Source organism: Triplophysa rosa, linkage group LG14 (genome assembly GCF_024868665.1).
Source record: "Triplophysa rosa linkage group LG14, Trosa_1v2, whole genome shotgun sequence".
Classification (NCBI taxonomy): Eukaryota; Metazoa; Chordata; class Actinopteri; order Cypriniformes; family Nemacheilidae; genus Triplophysa; species Triplophysa rosa.
Window position 1 is genome coordinate 11,714,841 of NC_079903.1, and position 27,339 is coordinate 11,742,179.

The 27,339-nt window shown below is 40.1% G+C and overlaps 1 protein-coding gene across 6 annotated transcripts in view; it reads right to left on the reverse strand.

Moving 5' to 3' along the window:
* igsf9ba (immunoglobulin superfamily, member 9Ba) overlaps positions 1 to 27,339 on the reverse strand; it is a 60,382-nt gene that overhangs the window by 15,660 nt on the left and 17,383 nt on the right. For all 6 annotated transcript variants that reach the window (XM_057350666.1, XM_057350663.1, XM_057350664.1 and 3 more), the window contains exons 3-8: positions 23,380 to 23,526; positions 12,096 to 12,247; positions 8,232 to 8,349; positions 2,677 to 2,818; positions 1,494 to 1,639; positions 31 to 173 (exon numbers count right to left, since the gene is read on the reverse strand). In XM_057350666.1, the coding sequence (XP_057206649.1) occupies positions 31 to 173; positions 1,494 to 1,639; positions 2,677 to 2,818; positions 8,232 to 8,349; positions 12,096 to 12,247; positions 23,380 to 23,526 (848 nt within the window). The remainder of the gene's footprint in view (positions 1 to 30; positions 174 to 1,493; positions 1,640 to 2,676; positions 2,819 to 8,231; positions 8,350 to 12,095; positions 12,248 to 23,379; positions 23,527 to 27,339) is intronic.

Sequence of the window (27,339 nt, forward strand, 5' to 3'; positions counted from 1 at the left end):
GACATCAACAGTCAAAGTCAACAGACTGACCTTCTCGATTCTTAGGGGGTATCCATCCTTCTCCCATCTGACTGATATAACCGGGGGGTTGGCGTCCACCGGGCAGCGAATGATTCCGGGCAATTTTCTTGGGACGTAGATGACAGGTGGCATGTTCAGAACACGGGCGGGGTCTGCGGACAGCAGAAATGAGAAAAATGAGACTGATGACTCATCCTGCACCACACAGATTTTTGTCCAATCAAATGCTCTCTAGAATGACAGTGTCTCTTTCCCTCATGCCATCTGCTAGCGCATGATGCTTTCATTTAGGAGGCAAAGCATTATACCAAGTATTTTGATCAAATATTGCTTGTTTGGAATAACATTTTTTTTACAATTTTGCAAAGTAAGACTGGGAACACAAATTAAGAAAGACACAACCCTTCGCTTTGATATCATGTAGTCTTTAAAGATTAAAACATTCTGCTTTAGAACAAAGTCAATGAGCTCTTTTCCACCATCGTGCTGAACCGTTCTATGAGCGGTCTGAAACGGTTACAGTTATATTTCTCTGTGAGCCTGGTTCGACACAGCACGATTACAAACTGTTCTCGGTTGTCTAACCGTTGTCTAACACATGGAGTGGAACGATTAAGCAACGAGAACGATGATGTCATATGATATGGGTGACACAGATGTAAGTGTTATTTTAAGCTCTTCCCTGTAATGTTCTGTCACCTGTAGCAGGCCTGGGGTGTCGCTGACTGATGAAGCAGAACCCCAGAGGCGCAGACGCTCAAGTTGCTAATGAGAGACTGTTCAGCATAAGACACATGTAACTTGGCTTCCTATAACTAATGTCTTCTCTCTTGAGATGTATGGACTGCTGTGCTACATTACCTCTTGTTTAAGTTACTGAGTTACCACCCCCCAACATCCTTTCTTTTATGATGATATAATTGGTCATAGAGACATTCTGCCATCATCTAATAGTTCCTGTTACTCAACAACGATAGCGATGCCAAGGTCATGGATTTGCATCTGCCAAATATGTAAATCTAAATGTAATACATTAAACAACTTGCTTCAGTACAATATTTGGCTGTCATTTCTCACATATTCATTATTCCACGTTTGTTACGGTGATGGCGGTAGGATCTGTCTTTTCCAACCAAAAGTGAGACAAGGGACAGATATTAAAATAGACAGATTGACAAACAAATGCATGTAAAGACAGAAGCTCAGCTCAGAATTCCTGCAGCACCACAAGAATCTTGGTGCAGATGGAAGTGAACGCTCAAATGCTCCAGAGACAGCAACTAGAATATCTCTGATGCCTGGCAGCCACCACGGCATCTCAAAAGGGTGTAAATAGCGCCGTCCCTGTACGTGACAGACACCAATTACCCGCTCTAATGGCATCACACTCCACCTAAAACACTTCCAAGACATGCGGGTCAGGTTGAGATTTCAGACACAGGGTTATTCGGGAGGTCAGAGATGAAACTCACATTGCACGGTCAGATACGCCGAGGCGGAGGGGGAGATGCCCAGACTGTTACTGGGACTGCAGGTGTATTTCCCAGCATCCTCCGGCTTCACTCTGTAGATGATGAGGGTTCCATCGATAAAGATGCGAACGCGGAGCTTCAGATCACTGCGGGGAGGAGAAGACAGAAAATCTGTTTGAGAAATATTATCAAATACATGATTATACAGAGAAGAATTGGGACTTATGCAAGCTCTCGAAATGCTGGAGACATGATAGCAACTTAAAGGGACAGTTCACCCAAAAACAAAATCTGTCATGATTTATTCCCGCTCATGTCATTCACATGTGCAACACAAAAGAAGATATTTCGAAGAAAGTTGGTGACCAAACCACTTTGCCCCCCATTGACTTCTTTTGTATAAACACAAAACCATTGAGACATTTCTTAAATATCTTCTTTCGTGTCTTTAAGTTTTGAATGACAGGAGGGTGAAAAAATGATGACAAAAAAAACTATCCCTTTAAAACATCTACAGTTAGGAACTATATTACTTATACAAACTTTCCTTATTTGTTATTTAACTAAAATCAACCCTCTTTCAGATCTGTATTTCTATTGTGCATTAAGTTTTTCAGAGAAAATCTGCAAAATAGGTTTTAACATGACAAAATGTGACTTCAAAGTAGATAAAACAATTCCAAGGTTATTTCCATTGCTATAATACTGCAGAAGAGGTGTGATATAAGTCCAGCAGTATGTTGGCCAGCAGTCTGAATGTTCCTGTGAATATCCTTCCGTTCAATAAAACCGGAAATCGTGATTTCGAAACGCTATTCTGGACCATTTCCACAGAGTGGGAACACACCACAGGCCTGCATATAGAGGGTCAATACGGCCACACTTGGGGGAGTCAAAGCAGCTTCTGGCTGCGCTTCAGATGATCAGCATGTTTTTTTAGGCATGTGATGACACAAGCAGTGTCACAAGATGTTCCCGTCCCGGCATAAAAACCTGCTGTGTGTGCCTCCGCGTCACTGCGCTACCGTTCGCCCTTATGCAGCTGTAGGACCTGAGATTCAGGGATTCTGGTTCTAAAAATATATGCGGCACTAATCTAAACTGTGTGAACGTGGCCAACCCACACACCCAGGGTAAGAGTCTCTGTTTTAAAGGCACAGTAGTCACTTTGTCATAACTTTACTTCTTGAAGTAGACATTGTCCTCCTCCCAGAACCAGGTGTAGGTCAGGTTGCCAGGATACGCCTCTGCTTGGCACGTAAATTGGGCATTCTGGGATATGTTAACAGTGATGTTTTCAGGTGGTGACACGATGTAGGGAGGACCTGGTGGAGACAGACATTCGCGTTATAGACAGAAGGTTATTTCAGCTTATTTTAGCCCAATTTATACTAGGAGTGTAAGAATATATACTGTACATTGTAGAGGTTTGGCAATTTTCTACTGCTATAAGGGTTTTACAATGTTTTTTTTATTTATGTTTGAATGTTTTGTTTTGTGTGTGTTTGCTGTTTTAAAAAGTTCTATCTTTGGGTTTAGCTTTTAAATATTTTTAAATTGTGCTTTTTTATTTTATAGTGAAAACCTATTGAATCTTTATTACACTGCAAAAAATGACTTCCTTACTTAGTATTTTTGTCTTGTTTTCCAGTACAAATGTCTAAAAAATCTTCAATCAAGATGCATTTCCTTGATGAGCAAAATGACCTAAGAAAATAAGCCTAAGAAATTTCAGTGAATTTGTGCTTAAAACAAGCAAAAAAATCTGCCAATGGGGTAAGAAAAATAATCTTGAATTTAGTGACTAAGAAAATTTTAAACCTTAATTCAAGATTATTTTTCTTACCCCATTGGCAGATTTTTTGCTTGTTTTTAGCAAATAATCACTGAAATTTCATATTTTTTTGTCTAAAAGCACGACTTATTTTCTTAGGTCATTTTGCTTATCAAGGAAATGCATCTTGATTCAAGAATATTTAGACATTTGTACTGGAAAACAAGACAAAAATACTAAGTAAGAAAGTCATTTTTTGCAGTGTAATTTACATACAAATGTTCCAATTAAACCCTAAAAGGCAAACTGTATGTTTGGGAAATTGTTAATGTTTTGGAAATAAATGTTTGAATTTCAGTTTCAGTTTTTCAATTTTGTACAAAATGTTATGATGCGGCTGATCATAAACCAAATATCATGTATTGTATCGAGTCATAAGCTAAGTGTGTTTTAAAAAATCTCGAAAAGATAACCAGGTTTACTTTTTTGATGGTCATAAATTTAAAGATTGGACATACAGTATCTGTTGATTCTTACGCAGTGACACATTAACAAGTATTATATTTAAAATAGGTTTCTAAGTCATAGTTGCGTATGAAAAGTTCAGATACAAAACCCTCCAAAAGCCGCCTGATTCCAACCCCAAGTTTACTACACACACCGCCACAAGTGTGGTTTACCTCCAATTATCCAAATCCTTCTCTGTGTTATAAACCTGTCCACTAAAGGCCACTTTCTGTGCAGCAACAGACTAGCCCACATAGAATATTATCCAACCCACATGAGGCTGTCACTAAAATTGCCAATAGACTTTTAATTAGATGTGTGGGTAGGCAAACGTACTGCCCTGACACTGCGACCGGTGTGAGATTTGCAGGTGCTCTGCGCAAAGATCCACCACGATCGCTGCCATTAGCAGAAACAAACCCGTGACTGGCTGTGAGATGTAGTAGCTTCTAATCTTAATGTGTGTGATATTTTCGTAAAGTGCAGTAAATAACGCAGTATCCGAGGGATAGTGGCACGGTTTTGCTTATTAAAATGAAATCGCGAAAGGCATCACTTGAAAGCGTCTAAAAATATCCACGCGTCGTCCAATGGTGTTATTGAAGCAGTGCCTTTCCAGTGGCTTCAAGAGAATATTGCTTTTTGTAAAAACAATATTGCTAGTTTACTAAACAAAACAGCCCGTGGCCAAGGCAAATTTGGCTCGGCGCGGCTCATATGTGTCTCCATCTGACTTGCTGGTGCTCAGACAAGAGAAGATGTTTTGCTTCTGAATCACTCCAACTGAACATATACAGTCACTGATATGTTACAATATTGATTAATTATTAGACACCCTGAATTAGTTTTTTTCATGTTCACATTGTCTATTGAAACAGGAAGTTTGGGTGAGACATTAAAGAGCTCATTTACTATTTTAAAATACAATATGCTTTAGTTAAATCACATGTTATACAGCATTAACAAAATCATCACAAGTATATATAAAACAAAATATATATACAGTATATATATAATCCGAATATCAAGTATGTTTTCCAGTAAACGCTGCAACTGTGACCTGTAATCGCACATGTCCTCTAAATTCTCTGTGTCTGCCAGTAAAGTCTGCAGGTTGGTGCGCTGTGTTATGTATTCACGGCCATGCTCAACTGCCATAAATCTGACTGCAGTGAAAGCCACAAAGCCAACGACAGGCAGTTTCCTCATGTTTGCTGTCATAATGTACACAGATACTAAACCGAAATGCTTTATCATTCTGTGCTAATGCTGAGGCCATATGAGGAGCGAACGAGGATTATTCTGTTTCCACGTGTGTGCAACAGACACACGCGCACACACACACACACACATCAAACAGATTCCCCTCACGTCAATCAACCAGAGAGACAAGACAGGTCCCATCTTTCTGGTGTCACGTGTGCCAAGATCTGCAGTATTGAGTATCGACTCCAAATGCTGCTGAAGAACTATGGCTGGCCACCTCAAGGTCAACTATTCTGGAAGACCAGCTTCTTGATCCCTCAGTGTAAATTTTATTACAAGTTGCTCTTTCAAAGATGATTAGACTAAACACTGTTTGACCACACCGCAAACAAAAAAGATTTTTTTAGTATTTTTGTCTTGTTTTTAATCACAAATATCTTAAAATTCTTAAATTATGATACATTTTCTTTAGAAGCAAAATGACATATAATATTAAAGGGACAGTTCACTCATAAATTAAAATTCTGTCTTCGTGTCCTCACCTTCAAGTTGTTCCAAATCTGTATAGATTTCTTTGTTCTGATGAACACAAAGAAAGATATTTAAAAGAGTGCTTGTAACCAAACAGTTCTTGGCCACCACTGACAACCATCGTAGGAAAAATGACAATCGTAGTCATAGTTTCCTAAATTCTTCAAATATCTTCTTTTGTGTTCAACAGAACAAAGAAAGTTGCAAAGCAATTTTTCCTACGATGGTAGTCAGTGGTGGCCAAGAACTGTTTGGTTACAAGCATTCTTCCAAATATCTTTCTCTGTGTTCATCAGAACAAAGAAATTTACACAGATTTGGAACAACTTGAGGGAGAGTAAATGATGACAGAATTTCCATTTTTGAGTGAACAGTTTTTCTCAAATATAAAACAAAGTTTATGGTTAAAACAAGCAAATATATCTGCCAACGGGTTAAGAAAAATAAACTTTAATTACATTTGACCTCTTTATTAAGTACTTAATTCAAAGTTATTTTTAACCCTAAGTTCCTGCTTGTTTTAGGCATATACTTCATGAATCATTATATACATCATTTTTATATTTTCTTTCAGAAAACAAGAGTTAATACCTTGGGCCACTTGTCAAGTAAATGTTTCTTAAGTACAGTATTTTAAGACATTTGCACTGGAAAACAAGACAAATACTCAATTTCCACTCTACTTATTCGTGGATCTTCCCAACAGAGGTGAAACAGCACTGCCGAAAAGATATATAAGATCCTTATACTTATATATCCTTATATGAACTACAAAAAAAATCTGAAATCTGCTCTCAAGGTGAGGGAGTGTGTATTAGGTGTAAGCGGTAACCGTAAACCTGCAGTATGTAACCTCCGTCACTCTGAGCAGGGCTGTAAACAGCATCTACTGGAAGGCTCCATTAGTGGCTGAGTGACAGGAAGTGATCTATGCAGATGGAGAGGACTGAGGGTATTGACTGCCGCAGACGTGCTCTGAGTGACGAGACATAAAGGCCAGACTTTGACAACACTGATGTGTCTACACACACGGATTCATCGAAAGAGACTAATTAACCAGGGAGCAATGAAGGCTTTGCATCTTTTTACACAGTATCGACAGAAAACCACAGTAGCATGTAGTGTCCACAGTAGAGAGAAACAGAACAGATACTGACCATCACATTCAATGGCTTTTCTTGACTAACCGTTATTTGTGTGTGTGTGTGTGTGTGTGTGTGTGTGTGTGTGTGTGTGTGTGTGCGTGCGTGCGTGCGTGCGTGCGTGCGTGCGTGTGTGTGTGTGTGTGTGTGTGTGTGTGTGTATTATACGCAACAATTGTTTCCAATGCATATTTCTTGTTTTGAAATATCTGACATTTGAGTAGAAATATTGTGCAAAATAAGCACTCAATCGATTTAATTTCGCTAACATAAAATGTATTTTATTCTACATCAGATACTGTTATTTACACACTCAAAAAAGAATTTCTAACTTAGTTTTGTCATGTTTTCCAATACAAATATCTAACAATTCTAAAAAACCAAAATGACATAAGTGATAATCTTGTTTTCTAAAGCGAGATTACACAAACACAGAATTCAAACAATAAAATAAATATTAAACTTGAATTGTTTTACCTCTTTACTAAGCGCTTAATTCAATTTATTTTTCTAACCCCACCACTACATATCCTTTCTTCTTTACATAATGAACTTGCATATTTTTTATAATTTCTCTCAGAAAACAAGGCTTAATTTCTTATGTCATTTTGTTTGTTAAAGGGATAGTTCACCAAAAAATAAAAATTCTGTCATCATTTACTAAGCCTTGTCATTTCAAACCTGTATGACTTCATTCCTTCTGCTGAACACAAAATAAGATATTCTTAAAAGTGTTGGTAGCCGAACAAAGGTGGTACCCATTCACTACTACTGTATGGACACAAAAGCAATGCAAGTTAATAGATACAGCTGTTGTTTAATGATGACAGAATTTTCATTTTTGAGTGAACTAGCCCTTAAATATATACTAATTTAAAGGGGTCATATGGCACGAATACGTGTTTTTCTGTGTCTTTGGTGTGTTATAAGTTGCCCATGCATGTATTAGACACGTAAAATTGCAAAATTTTAAGTGTTGGAACAAAAGATGCATTCAATCTAAAAGCGAATGCTCACCCAGACCTGCCTGAAACGCCTTGTGTAACCACACCCCCACAAATCTACGTCAGGTCGTGGTATGATTTGACTAAGACCGCACCAATGTATACGCAAGTAAGGTGGGCGTACCTGTCAGTACAATTGCTTTAGAACCTGATGTTCCAAATATGGTAAGAGGCGTTACATTTCTGTCACACGCTTGCAGTATTCGACCAATCACTACGCACTGGTTAACTGGCCAATCATAGCACACCTCGCTTTTCAGAGCGATGAGCTTTGTAAAAAATCTGCATGTTTCAGAGAGACGGGGCAAAGAGGAGATACAAACATGCACGGTATGTGGAAAATATAGCGTTTTTTTTTTTACCTTAAATCATGTATACACATTACATTACATCTAAAACAAACGATAATATTCGTTTCAGCCGTGTCATATCACTCCTTTAAGAATGCTTAGATCTTTGTAATTGAATACAAGGCATAATTTAGTGTGCAGTGCAAACCACAAAAACACTGTATTACAACAGACGTGTATTGGGTGAGCTCTGGGCACTGGGGTATCAAACAGGCCCATCTTACCTTGCACCAGAAGGCGGGTGGTGTGTACCGCCTCTCCCTGGTCACTATGGGCGCGGCAGCTGTAGGCTCCCCGGTCCTCCCGTGCAATGGCCTGCACCGTCAGAATACCATCACTCACCTGTGGAAACACAAAACACCCATTTTGTATCCACTACAAAAACCTGACAGCACTGAACGTTATACTGAATCCGTTCATTTATTTACTATACACTACACAAAAAGTGATCTGACTATTCACACTGAAATGTATGAAGGTCTAATAGTTGCTGTTTGTTAAAAATCCCATTCATCTTAATGCTAATTCAAAGTATTGTCAAATCTGGTTGCTTCTGGGTTTGAAGGAACGACATAATGTGACGGATAAAGTGAGTAACTGCATGGATTCCTCACTCCTGACAAGTGGGTTATATTTTATTCCCTGCATGTCAACTCTAGCCAGAGGAAACCGTTGCCTTGTTCCTCCCACACAATATACCAAGGTGTGTCAAGTCCTGCTGCATGGTTGACACAATCTCCGAGCACATCTATCCCATTCTGTCACTGATATACACATCACACTGATGACCCAGACCAGGGCAGGTAATAAACTCTCTGAAGCGCTGTGTGTGTGTGGTGAGAGCTTTATTTAAACACGCTCGGCTGTGAATGAAGGCTGGGTGAGAAACAAGTCCAGCGCATTGCATCGAGACATCTGTGCCTCCTGCACTTTACCCTCCGTATTCCTTCACAGCATTCCTGCTTTTCTCCAGCTTCTAGCCATGGCAGCAAGGAACAAAATGGAGGACCACCAACCTCCTCACCACTGTTCTTAAAGGTGGGGTCATGACACTGTGCTTTTGAGTAAATATCTGAGACTTGGCTGGTTGGCAGCAGGAACAGCATTTAGAAGCAAGAGCCAAGAGTTGAAGGGGAATCCTTTCGCCTTACAGAAAGAAATATTTAAATATACAGTATATTTGATGCAATCTAGTTGCATCCGCATCAAGATTAATAGCAGCATATGGCGCAATTTTCTAAATGTGAATGCTTCTGCCAGCATTCAAGTTCTCTTTGACATAAAAGTTCAGCGGGAATGTTTTTGCAGAGACTAATGCTGCAAACTTAACACACACGTATGAAACAGCAATGTCAAAATGTGATCATCAGCGGAGGGATTTCTTTGATAGTTCACCCCAAAACGAAAATTCTTTCATCATGTACACACACCCTCATGTCATTCCACCCTCACGACTTTCTTCTGCAGAACCAAAAATAAGATATTTTAAAACAAAAAACATTGGTAACTGAACATCATTGGGCACCATATTTCAAAAATATATTTTTAATCAAAATGTATGTTTTCTAATTAAAGAAATGACTATGTTGGCACAACTATATTTTTGTCTACAAAGGTAATTTCATTTAATTTCATTTAAACAAGATCATGAAAAACATTTCAGGTAAGACCACTGACTTGGACACAAAAATACTGAGACATTTCTCAAAATATCTTAATTTGTGTTCCACAGAAGAAAGAGTCATATACCGGTTTTAAAAGTCATGAGGGTAAATAAATGATGACTGAATTTTTATTTTTGAGTGAACTGTCCCTTGAAGGTGCAGAGATAAAAATACATTACCCATAATTCTCTGGCTACATAAAAAGGAATACACATAAGTAACACATAGATCAATTTAACTGGATACGCATCTAATGCACATCCTTTGCCTTTTTTTTTTTTTTGCATTAGCACTAAATGCTTTTTGCCATGGAAAAAAAACAGTTTTTCTCTGAGCGAAATCACTTGAATCCACATCACCTCATAATTACAACTTTCAATCTCACAAATTCCCAAGAGAATTCAAATGCAATATATGCAAATACGGCAGTTCACAGACTTTCATCTCCATGGATTACCAACCAAACAGCTTGCAAGACGTTGTGAATGTGCCCTTTTGCGAATGCGCTGTGGCGCCACAGAGCGCAGAAGCCTAAAGAAAGACCACGGGGTCATAGAGTAACCTAGCTAAAAAGCGGTCACGAAGAATAAACAGCAGTCAGCCATCACCTCTTGTTCATCACTCACAGCTGAGTAAAAGCGGCAGCCAGAGTACGGCAAATGGCACAAAAACACGCCCACTGTGCATTTTAGCCATGGCCAAATGCATGCGGGGAAATGCAGAACAAGTGGAACAAGGCTCGCAAAATTGGTGCAGGTGGCTAGTCAAAAATGGACCAAAGCGAACGTTCACACATAAAACACAGAAACGGCTACACTGCCTCTCTCTGGTCTTTTATTTGTGTATTTCCTCAGGGATAGCTCCTCTGATGTGCTGAGAGGCAATGCCTCCTGGAGCCAGACTGACTGCCTGTTCTGTCAAATCCTGCATCGCCTCCTCCCTCGCAAACTGCATGCAGCGTAAGGTGGAAACACGCTTGTCAGTTTTCCTCCGTTTCCGCTGCAGGCGTATGTTCCTCATCTGTCAGGCCACCGACACGGGCTTCGACTGACAGAGCATTTTCCTACAAATGGCTTGTGATGATTCATGCTTCCATTTCCAAAAGGAAAAGGAGACACTGGGGAACGAATTCTACCATGCTATGTTTGGAGACGAAAGTACATCATCCATTCTCTACATTTTCAAGGCAGCCACTAACTAAAAGAAATGCTAAATCATCAGGAACTATGCAGTGCAAAAAGAAAACGTACATACATACACTACCGTTGACAAGATTTGAAACACTTATTTTTTATGTATATTTTTATTTTAGAATCATAGTAAACTCATCAAAAACATGAAGAGCATCCAAATGAAATCAATTTTCTGCCATCTTTACTCTTTACCCTTTGCCTAGAACTTGCAAAATCGTCCTCTTGGCATTTTATCAGACTGCTTCTTGAGGTCTTAACCTGGGAAGCTTTTTGAACATTGTTAAAGCAGTTTGTATCTATTATGACTCTTATTGGCTGCTTTTTTCTTCAATATTGGGTCTTACAATTCAAAAACATTATGTATTAATTAATTAACTATTAATATTATGTATTAATAATATGTTGGCATAACTGTATTTTTGTCTACGAAAGTAATTTCAGATATTTAAACACACCTTCAGATGAAAAGACTTTTAAGATCATGAAAAACATTTCGGGTAAGTGTTTCAAAACTTTTGAACAGTAATGTACACACATTTTCGTCTTGTTTCTAGCAAAAGCATGAAAAACTCCTTAAACCAAGATACTTAACAAGCGATATTCTGTTTCAGACCACTTCCTTTCATATAAATTTGGGAAGATTCATGCATAAAACAACATAGAAAACTTGTCAATGGAGTTGGAAGTACATGCCATATAGACTCCCAAACACACCCATTCACCCATTATGTACTAGACACTAGCTGAGGATTTAATTTCAAAACTTTGGTATTGTTAGAAATCCTCTCTAACAGCCTTCATTCTCTGAAGGCATCACTAAATGTTGGAACCGTCTGTGGGGATTTGCTCCCATTCCGACACAAAAGCATAATTGAGGTCTGACACTGATGTAGGCCAATGGTGATTGGCTCACAGTCCGCATTCTAATTCATCCCAAAGGTGTTAATTTGGGTTCATTGCAGGCCAGTCAAGCTCTTCCAGTAAATCATTCTTTTATAGACCTCACTTTGTGTACTGGACATTGTCAAGCTGGCCCTCCCTTGAGTTGGCAGGACACGATTCTCTAGAATGTCACTGTCTGTCAAAGCATTTAGGATCTGTATTCATCTTAGGAGCTTTAGGAGCTTTGAGTCTTAATATCTCTTCAAATAAATTGATCTTGTTTAAAGGATGTTTAGAGATTTTTAAAACAAACAAACAAACAAAAAGGAAAAATTGCAAACTAAGTTACCGTGTATTTCCTGTTGCTGGTCAGCTGATCTCCCTCTCTCAGCCAGGTGACCACCGGCTTAGGGTTTCCTAAGGCAGTGCAGGTCAGAGTAATGCTGCCGCCCTCCCTCGCCTCCACATACTGCGGTGGCGTGTCCGTGAACGTAGGGGGCGCTGAGAGAGAAACAAAACACAAACAAGTTGAGCCTTTCATTTTTAATACACGCTTGGGAAGCCACAGAGAGAGCTTTAGACTCGCTGTAAAGTGGTGCAGTCACAGAGAACAAGACCCACCGGCATCTCTGCACCAGAGGGACTGCAGCGCTGACGCTATGAAGGGAAATAAGTCAACGAGTTCGCACTTGAGAATATTCCCTATAGTAACAGAGTGTTTAAGAGCAATGTACTTTCGAGTAACAGCAGACTATGCCCACTTCTTCACTTTTGATTTTGTTGATTGTGTCTGAGGGGGGTTTCAGGACTCTGTGGAACGGATTTGAATGTGGGAAAATGTGTTAAATGGTGCTGAGAGCCAGAGGTAACTAGTGACGTGTTACATTTACTCGATAACATTTGAGAAAATACACTTTTATGTGTAAATGTAAAGGTGTGTACTTTTACTCAAGTGTATTTCGAATGAAACTAATGAACTTTCACTTTGTTGTCTAAAATCAGTTTAGACATTTCATATAAGTGAGCACTACAGATGTTCTCAACTAAGCATATGTTCTGTTCATAGACCACTTAGAAGCACTTCCGGTTTCAGTTTTTATTTATTTATTTTATAGTATTTTCAAAATCTTACTAATATAATTAAAGATATTTCTTTAACAATGTTTAGCATTGCACTCCGTCAATACGCATTGTGAACGCAAAACTGTGCAGGTTAACTTTATTTTGACATTCGATAATAATATTTGATTAAAGTAAATTCGTGTTTCTTCTCTGCTTATCTACTCTTTAGTCTTAATGTATGTTGCAAGGACAGCTTAAGATATCTACAGGTTTGTTTCTTATAGCGGCCCTAACACATGCGGTTTCTGCCAATCTCATATTAATCTTGAGTACCTATAGAGTAGTATTGCATACTTCGTATCTTCGAAGAGTATTTAGTTTGATCACATTTATAAAAGATATACAGCTGTATGATTTTTTTCCGAAAGCATACGGCCCGTGCGGGGTGGAGGGGTAGGCTGAACTAAAGCACGTGCGCACGCATTGCCAACAAAACACAGACATCCGCATGCGGTTCATGTCCGGCATCTTTTAGCGCTGGGACGGTTCCATATATCAGTTTCAAACGATCTCCAAATCCAGCGTTATATCCATCGTTTATATAACATTCATCACCCAAATGCAGTGAACAAACAAACACCTGAACGTATGCTCTCTCTCTCTCTCTCTCCTGCACACAAGTGAAAGTGACGTCTGCTCTCCTTGCTGCCGCGTGGGCGTGCCGCGTGCTTTTCCGGGAGAATTGTCCAATAAGGGTCTAAGAAAAATTGTTACGACACAGTTTTATATGTTCGAAAAAAACTTTACGAAACCTGTACGATCGCTGGGGGAGTGTATCGAGCACAGAAATACTACGTAATACGCCCAACTCATTTTTTGACAAGTTGACCATGTTAAGCATGAGAAGACAGCACGTTTTAAGAAGTCAGAATGCATGACACACCGTTGCAGCACCCCTTTAAGAATATTTTGGCAAATTTAATCTTGATTTTAGCTGCCAATATGAGAAGTAGGCCTACTCCCACTTTTGGATTCAGACCATATTTACCATCTTAAAATATATAGACCGTTTTACCATATTCAAATCTCTAATAGAGAATTTCCTCATAAAATGCAAAAATGATATTTCTTGATTCTATATGTGATCCCATTTAACTTGCAATATAATAAACAGTACAAACAAGCCCCAAGAACATGCTTTTGCTAGTCAATCTTCAACAAATTAATATACACTAAAAACTACTGCTTCTCTCTTTCTGTGGGCCTTTTAGATCTCGAGAGTACTGTTCGGTACACACTTGAAAGTACTCTGAGGGACAAACCAACTTCATCAAACACCTGCCCCACTTTCTGCTCTGTGCTGTTTGGGAATGGTGAGCTCACACTGCGAGTGACAGAGAAGTATTTCACAGCGCACTTTTCTGAAGGCCTTTCCACATGAACAGATGGTCTGGATAGAGCTCAGTGACTGGACTCACGATACCTCAGCTTTCCTTTTGCACTTCAGGCTTGTGTGTGTAGGACTTTCTGTCTGTCTCTGAAATCAATCGTATCCTCCAATACTAGGTGTTTCCATCTGCACTCTTTTTGTTCTGCATAGCGTCAGGATGTCTTTGGCCTTTACATCATGTTTGTGTTTTCATGCTGTTTCTTGTGCCAAGAGCACAAGAAAAACAGTTTGTCACATTAAACAAGTCAGTTTAAATAGATGCTAGATGAAGTCACGACAGAATAAAACCTTTTAAGTTAATGCATAACAAACACATTTTCACCTGTGAAAGGTATACAAATTATTTGAGAATTGAAATCTCTGCGCAGTGTTGTGGCATCTAGGAAATCTCCTTGATCTTTGCTGTGAGTGACAACAACAACAACTAAAATGTGCCATAAAATGTGTGTGTATCTACATATCCATACGTCAAACACACTCTGGCCAGATACGACTGTAAGATGTCTGCTAAAGAGCTAGAAAATGAATCTGCTGTCTAAAAACAGCTGATAAACATCTTAGTAAAAGCATTTTTACATACATTCCAATTCATAAACATCTTACAGACATCTTCTAAATGTCTATATGTCGTCTGTCAGGAAACGTCTCAGAGATGTATTATAGATGATCAAACACTCCAAAAATACATCTTGCAAATGTAAAAGCAGTCTCCGAAATGTATGCATGCTATCAGTGTGCACTTTTGTTGCTGCATATGTGTTGCTCGACAGCCACTTTGTTGAACTGTTTCTGAAGAACTATACGGCTTGGTGGAAGACCAACATTTTTTATCAATATCATAACATTTTGGTAATGAATCATCTGCTACCATCCCTTATTCAACATAAGATACATGAATAGCATGCACGCAAACAAACTTAGCTCTCAAATTCTGATTGATGTATAATTAAAACATTAACACCTGAACCTGTCAAACACTGCTGTTCTTTTGACAGGAAACCACAGACAGATATGATCTGTTGCAGATATGTAGCAGGGAGGCTAAATGTTTTACTGGCCTGTCCCATAAATCAAATCCACGGTGTGCAATCATATATCAGTGTGTCATGTTCAGGTTTGAACTGTGAATGAAGTCACACTGCTGTGAGAACCTCTATCAAAAAGCACATCATGTCACACCAAGTTTATTTGATATAAATCCCGATATGTGTGTGGACAATTGCATGCAATTTTATGTGTATGCAACGTTTATACATCAGGCCCCTGATCCACGTTTTGGGCTAGTGATCTGTGCAGGGGTGGGCAGGATGTACTGAAAGACAAGTGTGACTGCGGCACTGATGAAGGCGAGGCTGTGTAGTGACCTGAGTGCCTTCCACAATGCCAGTACTGTTTTTAAGCGAGTACATCTGCCCGGCTGACACCTGCTGTGCCCACATGGGCAGCCGACCCCCCTCTCACCCCATCTGGCAGGAAGAACAGTCACCGCCTACATAGGATCCATACACAAGTGGATGCTAATATTGCCGGCCACAGGAAACCAGTGCTGTCAGTGTTTTCTGTCCTTGTGAGGCCAGACAGCACCTGCCCCAACAAAGCATCTTGGGGACAAGAGGGGCAGTCTGAATACCAATGAAACACCAGCTTTCTTATAAAACTTACAAAAGATAAGCTTATGCAGTAGATGTGTGAATGAGAGTTTTCATGCATAATTGCATTTTTATTATTTTGTTACTATTGCTAAAAGATTTTTACCATCTAAAATTTGGTGCATTACTCATCTCATGGAGTCTGTAACAGCCTCAGCACCAGATTGCAATACATAGACGGGTGTGAGTTTTTTTATCTTGTATCGGCTCCACATAAAATTGATCTTTATTGGTAGGTGTTCTTAAAAATTACAGCCAATATACAGTGTTTGAGAAAATAATTTGACGAAGAGGAACCAAAACCATAAAAAATAGGTTTCCAATTTTAAAAAGGTTATTTTTTGCAGATTGCAGATTCGCCAAAAAACCCAAAAAGCATTCCATCACCAATTGACCAAGTCAGTTTATAAACAAGTCCTTAGAGAACGTTCCTTAAACACCAACAGTTATAGCCTATAAAAAACCTCATCCAAGAAAGTACTTGTAGGAGAGATCCTGTATCTATATCCGTTTTTCATTTTTCTCAAAGGCCATAGCGCAAAACCATTGTCATTTACTACATTCAAAGCTGCATTGCTTGTAAATCTCACCACAAGTCATTTAGCCAAAAGGCTATCGCATGTTTTATTGTGAAATGCCCTGACAACATATAAAAACCACACACCATCTACACTATGCAATCACTGATATTGACATTTCAGAAAGCACCTTAGGGGTAGGAGTATGAACAAGCATTGAGGGGACGCTACAGAGTGAACAGAGAACCGTGCAGTTCTCAAAAATGTATTGGTTTATGATACCGTAGACGTACAAAGATGTTACATTGACTGCAAAATTGTACATCAATGTTGTCGCCATATTGGGGAGGGCAAGACTCCACTAATAAACATGCACAAGTACGAGGGAAGCTGTGGTTTTTCTGGATATAAAACAATAAAGTTTACATTTAAGTTTACAGTCTACTGTACGATCTACATGAAAGGCAAAATGTTTGATGCGTTGTGAGAATTATGAGCTATGAGCTTTCCTTAATCCGTTTCACAAAAACAGTCACAAAATTGCATTTCGCTGCTGTCCTTCAGAAACCTTATATCTCCATATTTCATGATTTTTATTTCTTGGCATAAATCACTATTATTAGTCACCCTTTATGTTTGTCGCTGCGATATGGAAATATCTAATCAATAAAAAGTATTAAAAAGTGCTTGTCAACTTTGAAAACAGAGTATTTAATGATTAAAAAAGAACAGTGTTTTTTCCATTTCCTAAAATACGGCGAATTTGGACATCCAAGGTTTCGAAAGAACAGCAACGATTTTCCAAAGTAGTATCTTTAAATTTGATCTCAATCATTTTAAATGCAAACCACCCTTTTACCAAAATAAAACAAAGGTGAAACCAATGAACCTGCGAACTGACCGCGAATGCAAACAAGCGACCGCATGAATGTCCGCTGCGGCAGCAGAGAGGAAATGGGAAGCCGTGAAAAAACCCTCACATATGTTCCTACCCGTGCCGCCCGCCACAGCTGCACAGGTGACATTTCTCTGGCTGAAAAAAGACGAGGCAGACACTGAACTCATTCACCCCAGGCCAAAAACACACACACCCAAACAGCCGCACGGAATAATACACCATTTATTTGTGCCGCCGTCTCTCACGCTGCAGCTCTGAAATGGAGAACTGGCTACTGTGCACTCTCCAAATAAGTCACAGTGATTTCTGCAAATGGACTTTTAACATGTAGGCAAGGTGCGGCAGACTGTTACCCTTGCTGCTGTCATTGTTTGAGGTTTGGAATTTGCATGAGTCTCACCTCACAAGCATATGTTAAATCCGGGCTATTCAATTGGCGGCCCGCGGGCCGAACCCGGCCCTCGATGTAATTTGTTCTGGCCCTTCAAGTAGCACAGTGTGAAAAAGAATCTCTAAATTTAGTTCAGACGGGAACGGACTGACGCGCGTCTGTTCCATTCAGCATGATCTGCAGCAGCACAGAGCAGGAGTCACGTTAGGCGAGAGGCGTGACTCGCAAGCAGCCTCTCCTGTGAGACGCGGTAAACAGGACAATGACGGACTAACTTTTATTAGTTTCATTTCTGACATTTTGCTAGCACGAATAGGACCACCATTTCAAAAATACAGAGGCAAGGGTGGAGAATAGCACGTCGGAGAATCCTAATTTCTGAACACTGAATTTCTCTTTTTTTGTTATGCAGTTTTAAAATACAACACATGAACATGTTTGAATGTGAAAAGCATGCTTGGGCGTCTTACAATGCACCAATGTTTTGTTGTGCAGTTTAAAATGCAACATCAGCACGTTTAAATGTAGAAAAAAACTTTGGGTGTCTTATGGGGCAAAAATACAATACGGGCTCCCATAGTTAACTTAGGACCCTATGATTGAATCACAGAATCCAGGCATATGTTGCTGTATAACGCAGAATGGCACAGAATATGGCAAATGTATTATTTCAAAAAGTAGCACCGAAGAGCTAACACAATTCAAATTGTGCATGAGTAACTTTAGAAATATTCAGATGGTGTGTAAATATTTTAAGAGAACGCATGCACATGACCTGTGCCTTTCATGTGAGAAAAGCAACTGTCAAACCAAACACCCTTTGCGGTGACCAGTCAAAATAAAAGTCCGGTTAACTTGAACAAGTTATAACACACCCACATTTTACCACACCATCTTGATTTTTTTTTATAGTTCAACCACTGAGTATATTATTTACTTTAGTAAACTAAAGCCCTAGTAAACTAAAGTAGCTGTGCTAGTAAAATTATACAAAATTAGAACTTATTATAAAAAATATTACTTACATTTAAGTAGCCTAAAAAACAAAAACAATTTTATTTCTATTTTTATTTTTCCCTGTATGGTTCAACGTATCTACTGCAGGTTTTTTAAAATAGTTTATAAGTGAATACTGTAGTATACTGAAGTATTTTTTCATGTGGGCAAATATATTGTATAGTAATGGACGGAAAACACAGAATCCAGAAAAATTTTAACAGAAAAAACGTAATTTGGGAAAAAATAAAACGGATTTCTTATTGTTGTTGTGTCATCCCTCGTATTCCAAGCCATATCTCTCCGGCCCCTCATTTGGGATGCTTTTCATGAACTGGCCCCCATGAAAAACTAATTGAATAGCCCTGTGTTAAATGAACAAATATTCTGCGCTAACGGAGAGCTGACAGGGCTGTGTTAATTATACCGTTCCTGTGGATCACACCTTCAGTGTCTGACAGACACCAAATAAAATATCAGGTGCTGCTTCATTTCACAAGGAATAATCAACATAACCAAATAAGCCAGTCACATCTACTGCAAAAGCAACTTCTACCAAAATCCGTTTACACAAGTCGTGCAGCTCTGAGCAGCTATTTACGTTATAGCAAGTCCACAGTCCTATCTACTTGAAAGGGGGAGTGCAGATATTTCTAAATCGCTGGCATTATTGCTAAGCTTATATTGCGCTAAAACTCACCTTTTTTTAGGTCGCTTTATCGAGAGCCCCGCCCCACAGAATCGTTCTACTGGAAGGCGGGAATTCCTTCGCTGGAGCGGCCATATTGAGCACTGCATTCCTCGCCATTCATTGTAACAGCAGTGGCGCATCTTGTTAATATTAATATCTTTGCTTCTACTCAAGTCAGATATGCTGAATTACTGCTACATGCTGTAACAGCTTACATAAATATAAGTATAATCTTTAATACAAACTTTTATTAAATGCAAAATTTGGGTTATTCTATTCATACATGGAGTACATGTTGGATATGGATAAAAATATAGGCAACACAATAAAGGTTGTGTTTGTTAACATTGTGTAAATGCATTAGCTATTATGAACTAATCATGAACAATATAGTTTTTTTGCATTTAAAAATATTTGTTAATGGTACTTAATGGAAATACAATTGATCATACTAGTTCCCTGTGCATTTACAAATGTTACAACTTTTGATTTTAAATGTATTAATAAATGCAGAAATTAACATAAATAAACATAAATAAAGAGGAATAAACGCTGTAGTCCTGTTGACTGTTAGTTATGTTTGCTAATCCATTAAATATTGTTAACAAATATGATTTACTAAAACAGTTATGGCCCATAATTTTGTCAATAACCACTAAAAGTAGGAAATTTGTGAGGGGTATTATGTTTTTAGACATTTTTGGTATTATTGGACCAGTTTTCCTCATAAGTGCATTATTTTGGGGACATAAAGCATTTTTCTTTATAAGCCTATTTCGAAAGTAGCAATTTTTAAAGTAAATAAATATTTCATTATGTTATCTGTTATATTATCTTTTTATAGACAGCTTCGGAAGACGTAAACAAAGCTGGTCTAAAATAATTTTCAGTTTTTTAAAGCAACACACTTTGTACTTTTTCGACCTTAAAATAATGTCTTAATGTAATTGACATTAATTGACTCTGCTTTATCTTGTCAGGGATTTCTTGGTCTTGTGGCAGAGTCGTGGCAAAGCCTTATGTTTAGTGTGAGAAAGCCATGGGGTGTTTATCTTTTGACACTCCATGTGCTTTCTCGTGTCTTGTCATTGGCCCCGCCCCTCTCATTTCCCATATTTGCTTCCCTGCCTGTTTCATTACTCTCACCTGCCCTGTGTCATTATCCCTCGTTTGTGTTCCCTTTAAAATGCCTCATGTTTCATTGTCCTGTGCGCTTCGTTATGTTTTGTGTGACCCCGTGTTCCCGCGTCTCAGTCTTGCCTTGTCCGTGAACCTGTTTATATAAGTGAGTTGTTTAAGTGTTCCTTGGTTTCTGGTTTGCCCCACTGCGGGAAGTTTTTCTTTGTCTTTTAAAGCATTTTTGGTTATTGTGTTTGTTCCCCATCATGGGTTTTTATTTTGTTATTAAAGTCTGTTGTGTTTACCCCCTTCTTCTGTCTGCACCTGGGTTCTGTCCGCCACCGCCCGTGACAGTAATTGTGACGAGGGAGGCGGGACGAGAGCCGTGAGTGAACGACGCGAGGCTGGTGGCGCGAGTGATGAGTGTCAGCTGTGCATTACACCGGTCTCGCATCTCTCATGGAGGAGCTCCGGAAGAATAAGAGGAGGAGCGACAGGAAGGTACGACGAGAGAGGACCAGGCCTGGACATCGTATGTGTTTTAATTATGTTTGTGTAGCCGGCAGTCGACCGTGAGGTGGCTGCCGGCCCTTTACTTTGGTTTATGCTTTGTTTATGTTATTAAAGTTTTGGTTATCGTTCCCGCCTCCTTCCTTCCTTACTTTGAAGGTGTTACAGTAATGATTTCAGTGGTAGAACAACTCTTAACTGGATGAATTCTACTCCCGCTGCAACCTGAGCAGCCCCATAGTGGCTACAACCACACTCTGTAAGTTCTGTGTTCTTCTGTGAAGCCAGAAGTGCTTATGGACCAGTGTTGACATCATGCAAAGTGGTCTACAGTATCTTTTACTTTTACATCACTTTTTTTCTCCTGTCTTTGACATTGCACCTTTCAACTAACGAAGTCATATAAGTGCAGGTAAATCCATTCTTAAATAAATCACTGTTTATTAGAAGTCTCAAAAGTTTAGTTTCGTAATAACTTTAAACAAAAAAATCTAAATCAGTCCACCCAACTTCCACCTAAAGCCGTCTTAAACTTAACCCCCAATTCAATCGCTTCATATCCGACAGCAGTTTCCTTATTAAGCATACCGGGTATATTAAAAGTAACTAATATAACTTTTAGCTCATGCTAAAGCAGTTTATCACAGATGCACCTCCGCTGTATCTTTCCTAATGCACATTTCCTCCAGAAGAACGTTCAGTCCCTCCACTGCGATTTCAATCAAAGCGGCCGCATAATTGACTGCATGCTTTCATCGCTTCCTCTGTGCCTCTGTCTCACTTACGGCTGTAATTCAATAAATGCACACCATAAAGGCCTAACAAAGTTGCATAATGTATCACCTATACATATCAACATGCCAAACACCAACGATTTCTTGCACACGGACTTAAATGACGGCCGTAACTATCTTTAATTCTTCTCCTGCTGCAGCTCATATACTGTACGTACAAGCAATCATGTGCAGCCATCATCAGTATTCAGTGCAGTCTGTATACAAAAACGAGCCTGCCGCGTCAGCACTTGCTTTAAGCCTATGGTGGCATTGTGATACTATTAATACGCGACCGAAGGCCTTTTAGCTATTGACCCCCAGGCAATGATTACCGAGCTGTGAATCATGATAGTTTACATATTGTCTTAATGGATCGTATTAAATTCGTCGTCTAATAAAATGCAAACACTCACCGTGGAGAAGATAATATATTTCCAGCGGTGCTCGACCAAGCCCATAAATAATAAATCAGGCAAAATGTGGTGTTCAAACGGAATAAGAGCGAGGAATATGACATGACCAAGGCCTTGAGCTTGCCCAACTCGGCCTCTGTAGTTTGGTACTACGGAAGACATCTCCATTAGTGTAATAGATACCGCGGGTGCCCTGCCTGGTGAAATATTACTCCATTTATTAGACACAATGGCATGCAGTTTCCAGAGCAGGCTGAGGCGTTTAGTAGTCGGCTCCTATCCAAAGGCTGATGATGCTGGGTTTTTTAATATTGAGATTGACGCAGTACCTTAAGAACACAAAGTCAAACTGAGTTTACGGATGTTCATACGATTACAGTGAATACCCGACAGCAACAAAATATAACCGTCGTGCGGTGTTACGAAGGGGGTGGCAATAACGTTTCCCAATGGAAACACTGGCAGAAGATCTAGTACACTAGGCCATGAGGGAATATTGCTCATTCACGCAGCTGCGGTGTAAGTGCTGATTTTGTTGGGTCTACCACAAGTATTGCTCACTGTGTGATTACCAGCAGACAGCCGTGAGTGGTAAGACGGTCACCTCCTCCTTCGCTTCTCACAGGTCTGATTCACTGATCGTATTAAAAATGAATATGAAATCAAGCCACGATTAGTCCTAGTCCACCCACAAATGCAGACATCTATTAAACATGAGGGTGGAAGACACAGAGAACAAGGAAAAGAGCGAGCAGAACACGGAGAAATGGATGTCGCCCCCTCCTGCAGTGTGTGCGGGGTCTCAAGAGAAACTGAGAATACACGCACACACACATCGGATGAAATAAGCAAAGCCTTATACCGAACAAACAACAAACAGTTACAAGTTTGCATAATACAGACATGCCTTGTAAACACTAGCACACTGGGCATTTTAAAGAACCGATTCTGAACCGCAGGGTGCAGCCATGCTATACAGCTCCTGTAAAGTATTGTATGCTTTATCATAGTAGTCTGCTGTGTCCAGCACAACCAGCACTCAAAACCGATCTGGACATTCACAAATGGTTCCAAGATGCTTCCAAAAGATGTCAATGTCTCTGACACAATGCGTTTTATAGTAAACAGGTGACAAGACAGTGACGAGTTGATGTACTCACCGTTGACCGTGAGGTGAACCCAGCTACCGTTGTGAAAGGTGTCGTACTGCTGCTCCAGCATGAGCACCCTGCACTCGTACCAGCCCTGGTCCTCCGAGCGTACCTGGTCGATCTGCAGAGACGCTTTGCCATGCAGAGTGGCTCTACCTGAAAGCAGCACATGAGCAGAGTGTGAATGCTGCAAGATAGACAATTGATTGTGTGTAATGTGAAGCATGTTGCCTCCATTAAACTTCACACATGATGTACAGTGGGTTTTGAACTGCTTTTAACTTTAAACTGCATCTTTAAATATGTAGAAAAATTGGTTATCTAGATTATTTTACAAACTGTCTGTTAGTAGTGATTTTTCAATTTGCTGCAGAGTTTATAATCTGCTTTGTTTCAAATAATGTTATTCTCACTTATTCGTTGCTGTCACCACATACTGCAGTATTATGCTGAAACAGAACATTTATGTCCAATTAGCTGTCTGTCTGTGTGTAATATTGGTTGGTGGAGACTATTATTAGTTGTTATCTCGATACAAAAGAGAAGCATTGCCTTGTGATTATACAGTTTATCACTCCAGCATGTAAAGAGCATAAAAAGAAAATAAAAGACGCCCACTGAATATCAAAACAGTACTGCAACTGCCTGAATAATACTGTATGAATAGAGCAAAATCTTCAGAAAGTCACAAATGACTTTAAAAGTCTGTTGGTCTGTAATGCTGTTAATGTGCTCACCCAAAAATGAAAATTCTGTCATCATTTACTCATCCTCTTGTCACTTCAAACCTGTATGACTTTCTTTCTTCTGCAGAACACAAAAGAAGATATTTTGAAGAATGTTGGTACAGGGACGGTACCCATTCACTTATATTGTATGGACACAAAAACAATGCAAGTGAATGAATACCATTGCTGTTCAGTTACCAACATTCTTCAAAATATCTTTTGCGTTCTGCAGAAGAAAGGGGGTCTTTTCAATACTTTAGTATAGTGTATGTTCATGTAATAACATAGACACAAATGAACATAAACTAGTTGACCTTACTAATCGACTAGTTAACCAGCTGGACAACTAGATGACCCTTTCCACCCACCCCTATAGTGTTCTTTTGGCCAATATTACCTGACATATTTACGTTCAGGCTGGCCTTCATACTTCCTATCACTGTGTACTGAGCAGCAGATATCATAGCCCTGGGATCACAGCCGCACCTGAGAGAGGAAACGGCATGTTTCCAGAGCAGAAAATCAATAAGGCACGGGGCAGAGAAGGGCTGCAGTCTTGCAGTAAAAAAATAAGGCCTTCAAAATCGCAGCTATTTTCGTGCGAGGTGATAAAGTGCTAATGTGATCGAGCGATGGCATTGAAGTTAGAGAGGGTCTTCACGCCGGATGTAACAGCCAACAAAGGTGTTCGCGGAGACAAACCTGCACACAGGAACCGCATTATTGCCATTCCCACTATGAGCCTGAACTTCATTCATCCTTTTGAAGATCACGATTTAACCGCAGCACTTGGTTGACATGCACAGTGTTTAATTACCAAAATCCCACTGCAGGACTCTCGCCAGCAGCGTTCGGGGACGCATTTGCAAGCTGCACTTTAGTGGCCTGTAAACAAGGTCCTGAATTAAAACAATCTGCCTCTAGCTAAGAATCACTTTAGGAGTGTAGGCGTAAATCGCATCTAAACTACAGCAATGATGGCCAAGTAGATTGTCCGTCTGCAAGACAATGGGGGCTATAATATGGCAAATTGGTGGAGGAATCAGCCCCCGAAGCTCCGACAGCAGCCAACAGGGAGAGGGTTTGGGAATTCTGCAGCAGAAAATTGCATTGTGACTTACAGAAATAGCCTTTTGGAGTTCAATGGTAATTGTGTGCGAATCCAGCCAAATTTTGAGACTAAACCCTCATGGCGGAGGGGAACAAAACAAATTGAGCTGCCATGGCAAATTGAGCATGCCATAGGACCTACAGGAGACAATGATGTAGTCACCCCCCTATGCAACTTAACATCAGATATCATTTCTAATTTAAAATGCGATGAGGCCACAACCAAATAGAGGAATGATAGTTAATTCTCTCTCTCTCTCTCTCTCTCTCTCTCTCTCTCTCTCTCTCTCTCTCTCTCTCTCTCGTAAAAATGAATTATTTATTGCATGGGAGAGGAGGATTTATGAGAAATGACAACATTCCAAAATGTGGGTCTCCACATTTGAGCTTCGACCTCTCATTACATTTAGAGAAGCAGAAGCACTGTACAATTAAAATAGTGTACTGACCACTGTAAACCACCATAGATCCGGTCTATTTTTTACCCCGGCTCTCCTGTTTTTTCCAAGTGGTTGATGTCCTTAGGGCAACATCATGTTGACGACTGACCAAACTATGGATCCAGCAGTGGCCCTTGTTCGCCTGCGCCAGGTAACTAGCACCCTCGAGGACCACATCAAAAACTTTTTGGACATTACAAACACCTCCAACTTCCCGGATTTTATGTTGATTGACGTTTTTTGTTATGGACTTAACCGGCCAGTCCAGAGCCCGCTCGCAAGATGGCCGCCTCACCAGAGTCAGCTGACAAGATGGTGGTTTAAAGGCACAGGCGACTGGTTTCTAACCTGGAGGATGCTCCTCTGGCGTCTGTGCGGGTGGCTAGTGTCCCTAAGGTACCAAGCCCGGTGGTCCAGGAGGCGTCTTTTACTGTTGTCCCGTCCCTGGAGTCAGCTCTACCGGTTGTGGTTGCAGCCTTGTGGTGTGTCTGGGCTGTGTATTGCTCTTCCGCTCCAGAGGTCATTGACAAGATGGACGCCCTGGACACTTCTGTGCCAAGTGCCTCAGTCAAGATGACCGCTCTGACTTCTCCTGCCACACCCAGGCCTCCAGCCCTGCCTGCACCTCCATGTCGTCCAGCCCTGCCTGTCACGCCCAGGCTTCTTGCTCTGCTGGCTCCACCTCCAACTCTGCCCTGGACTCCGCCTCTGCTCCACCGCCCAGGCCCTGTTCCCCTTCATTGGCCTGGGCCTCTATCCCACCCCCTGCTCCACCTCTGCCCCACCACCCTCCTGATTTGTACTGTTCTGGCATCTGGAAGCTGCTCTTAAGGGTGTCTTGTTGTCCAGGTGTGTCTTGTTACCCTGTTTCGTTCTGTCAATAAAAGCCCTTGTGTGTTTCACTTGTCATTGGTCAGTCGTTGTTTCTGTGCTTTGGTTCATATATGTTTCGGATTACTTTTGCCCCATGTTTCTTTGTTCTTTTATTTTGTTGTACTTTGTTTTTTTAATTAAATCTTCAACTGCACCTGGATCCTCTTTCTGCCTGGTTTTGTCATGACTCTGCTTTATCTTGTCATGGATTTCTTGGTCTTGTGGCAGAGTCGTGGCAAAGCCTTATGTTTAGTGTGAGAAGCCATGGGGTGTTTACCTTTTTGACATTCCATGCGCTTTCTCGTGTCTTGTCATTGGCCCCGCCCCTCTCGTTTCATGTATTGCTTCCCTGCCGTGTCTAATGTTTCCCACCTGCCCTGTGTCATTATCCCTCGTTTGTCTTGCCTTTAAAATGCCCTCATGTTTCTTTGTCCTGTGCTTGTGGATTGTGTATGTATGTGTACCCTGTACCTCGTTCGTTCATGCCAGTGGTTTTTGTGCCTCAGGTTATGTTCCTGTTTCCTGGTCTCTTCGTTTATATTACCTTGCCCTGTTTAAGACGTTGTGTCGTGTCTAGTTTGGTTTTCTTTTTGCCCCATCGAGGGAAGTATTTTGTTTCTTGTTTTATATTTTAGTTCATCTTGTTAGACACCCCCTTGTGTGTATTTCCTTTTGTTAGTGTTTGTCCCCTGTTTAATAAAACTCTTGTTTTGTTAACCCCTTCACGCCTGCCTGCATCTGGGTTCTTCCACGCCAGTCGTGACAGGTTTCTACTTCGTTACACATAGCAGCTGTGTTCCAAAATTTACTAAGCTACC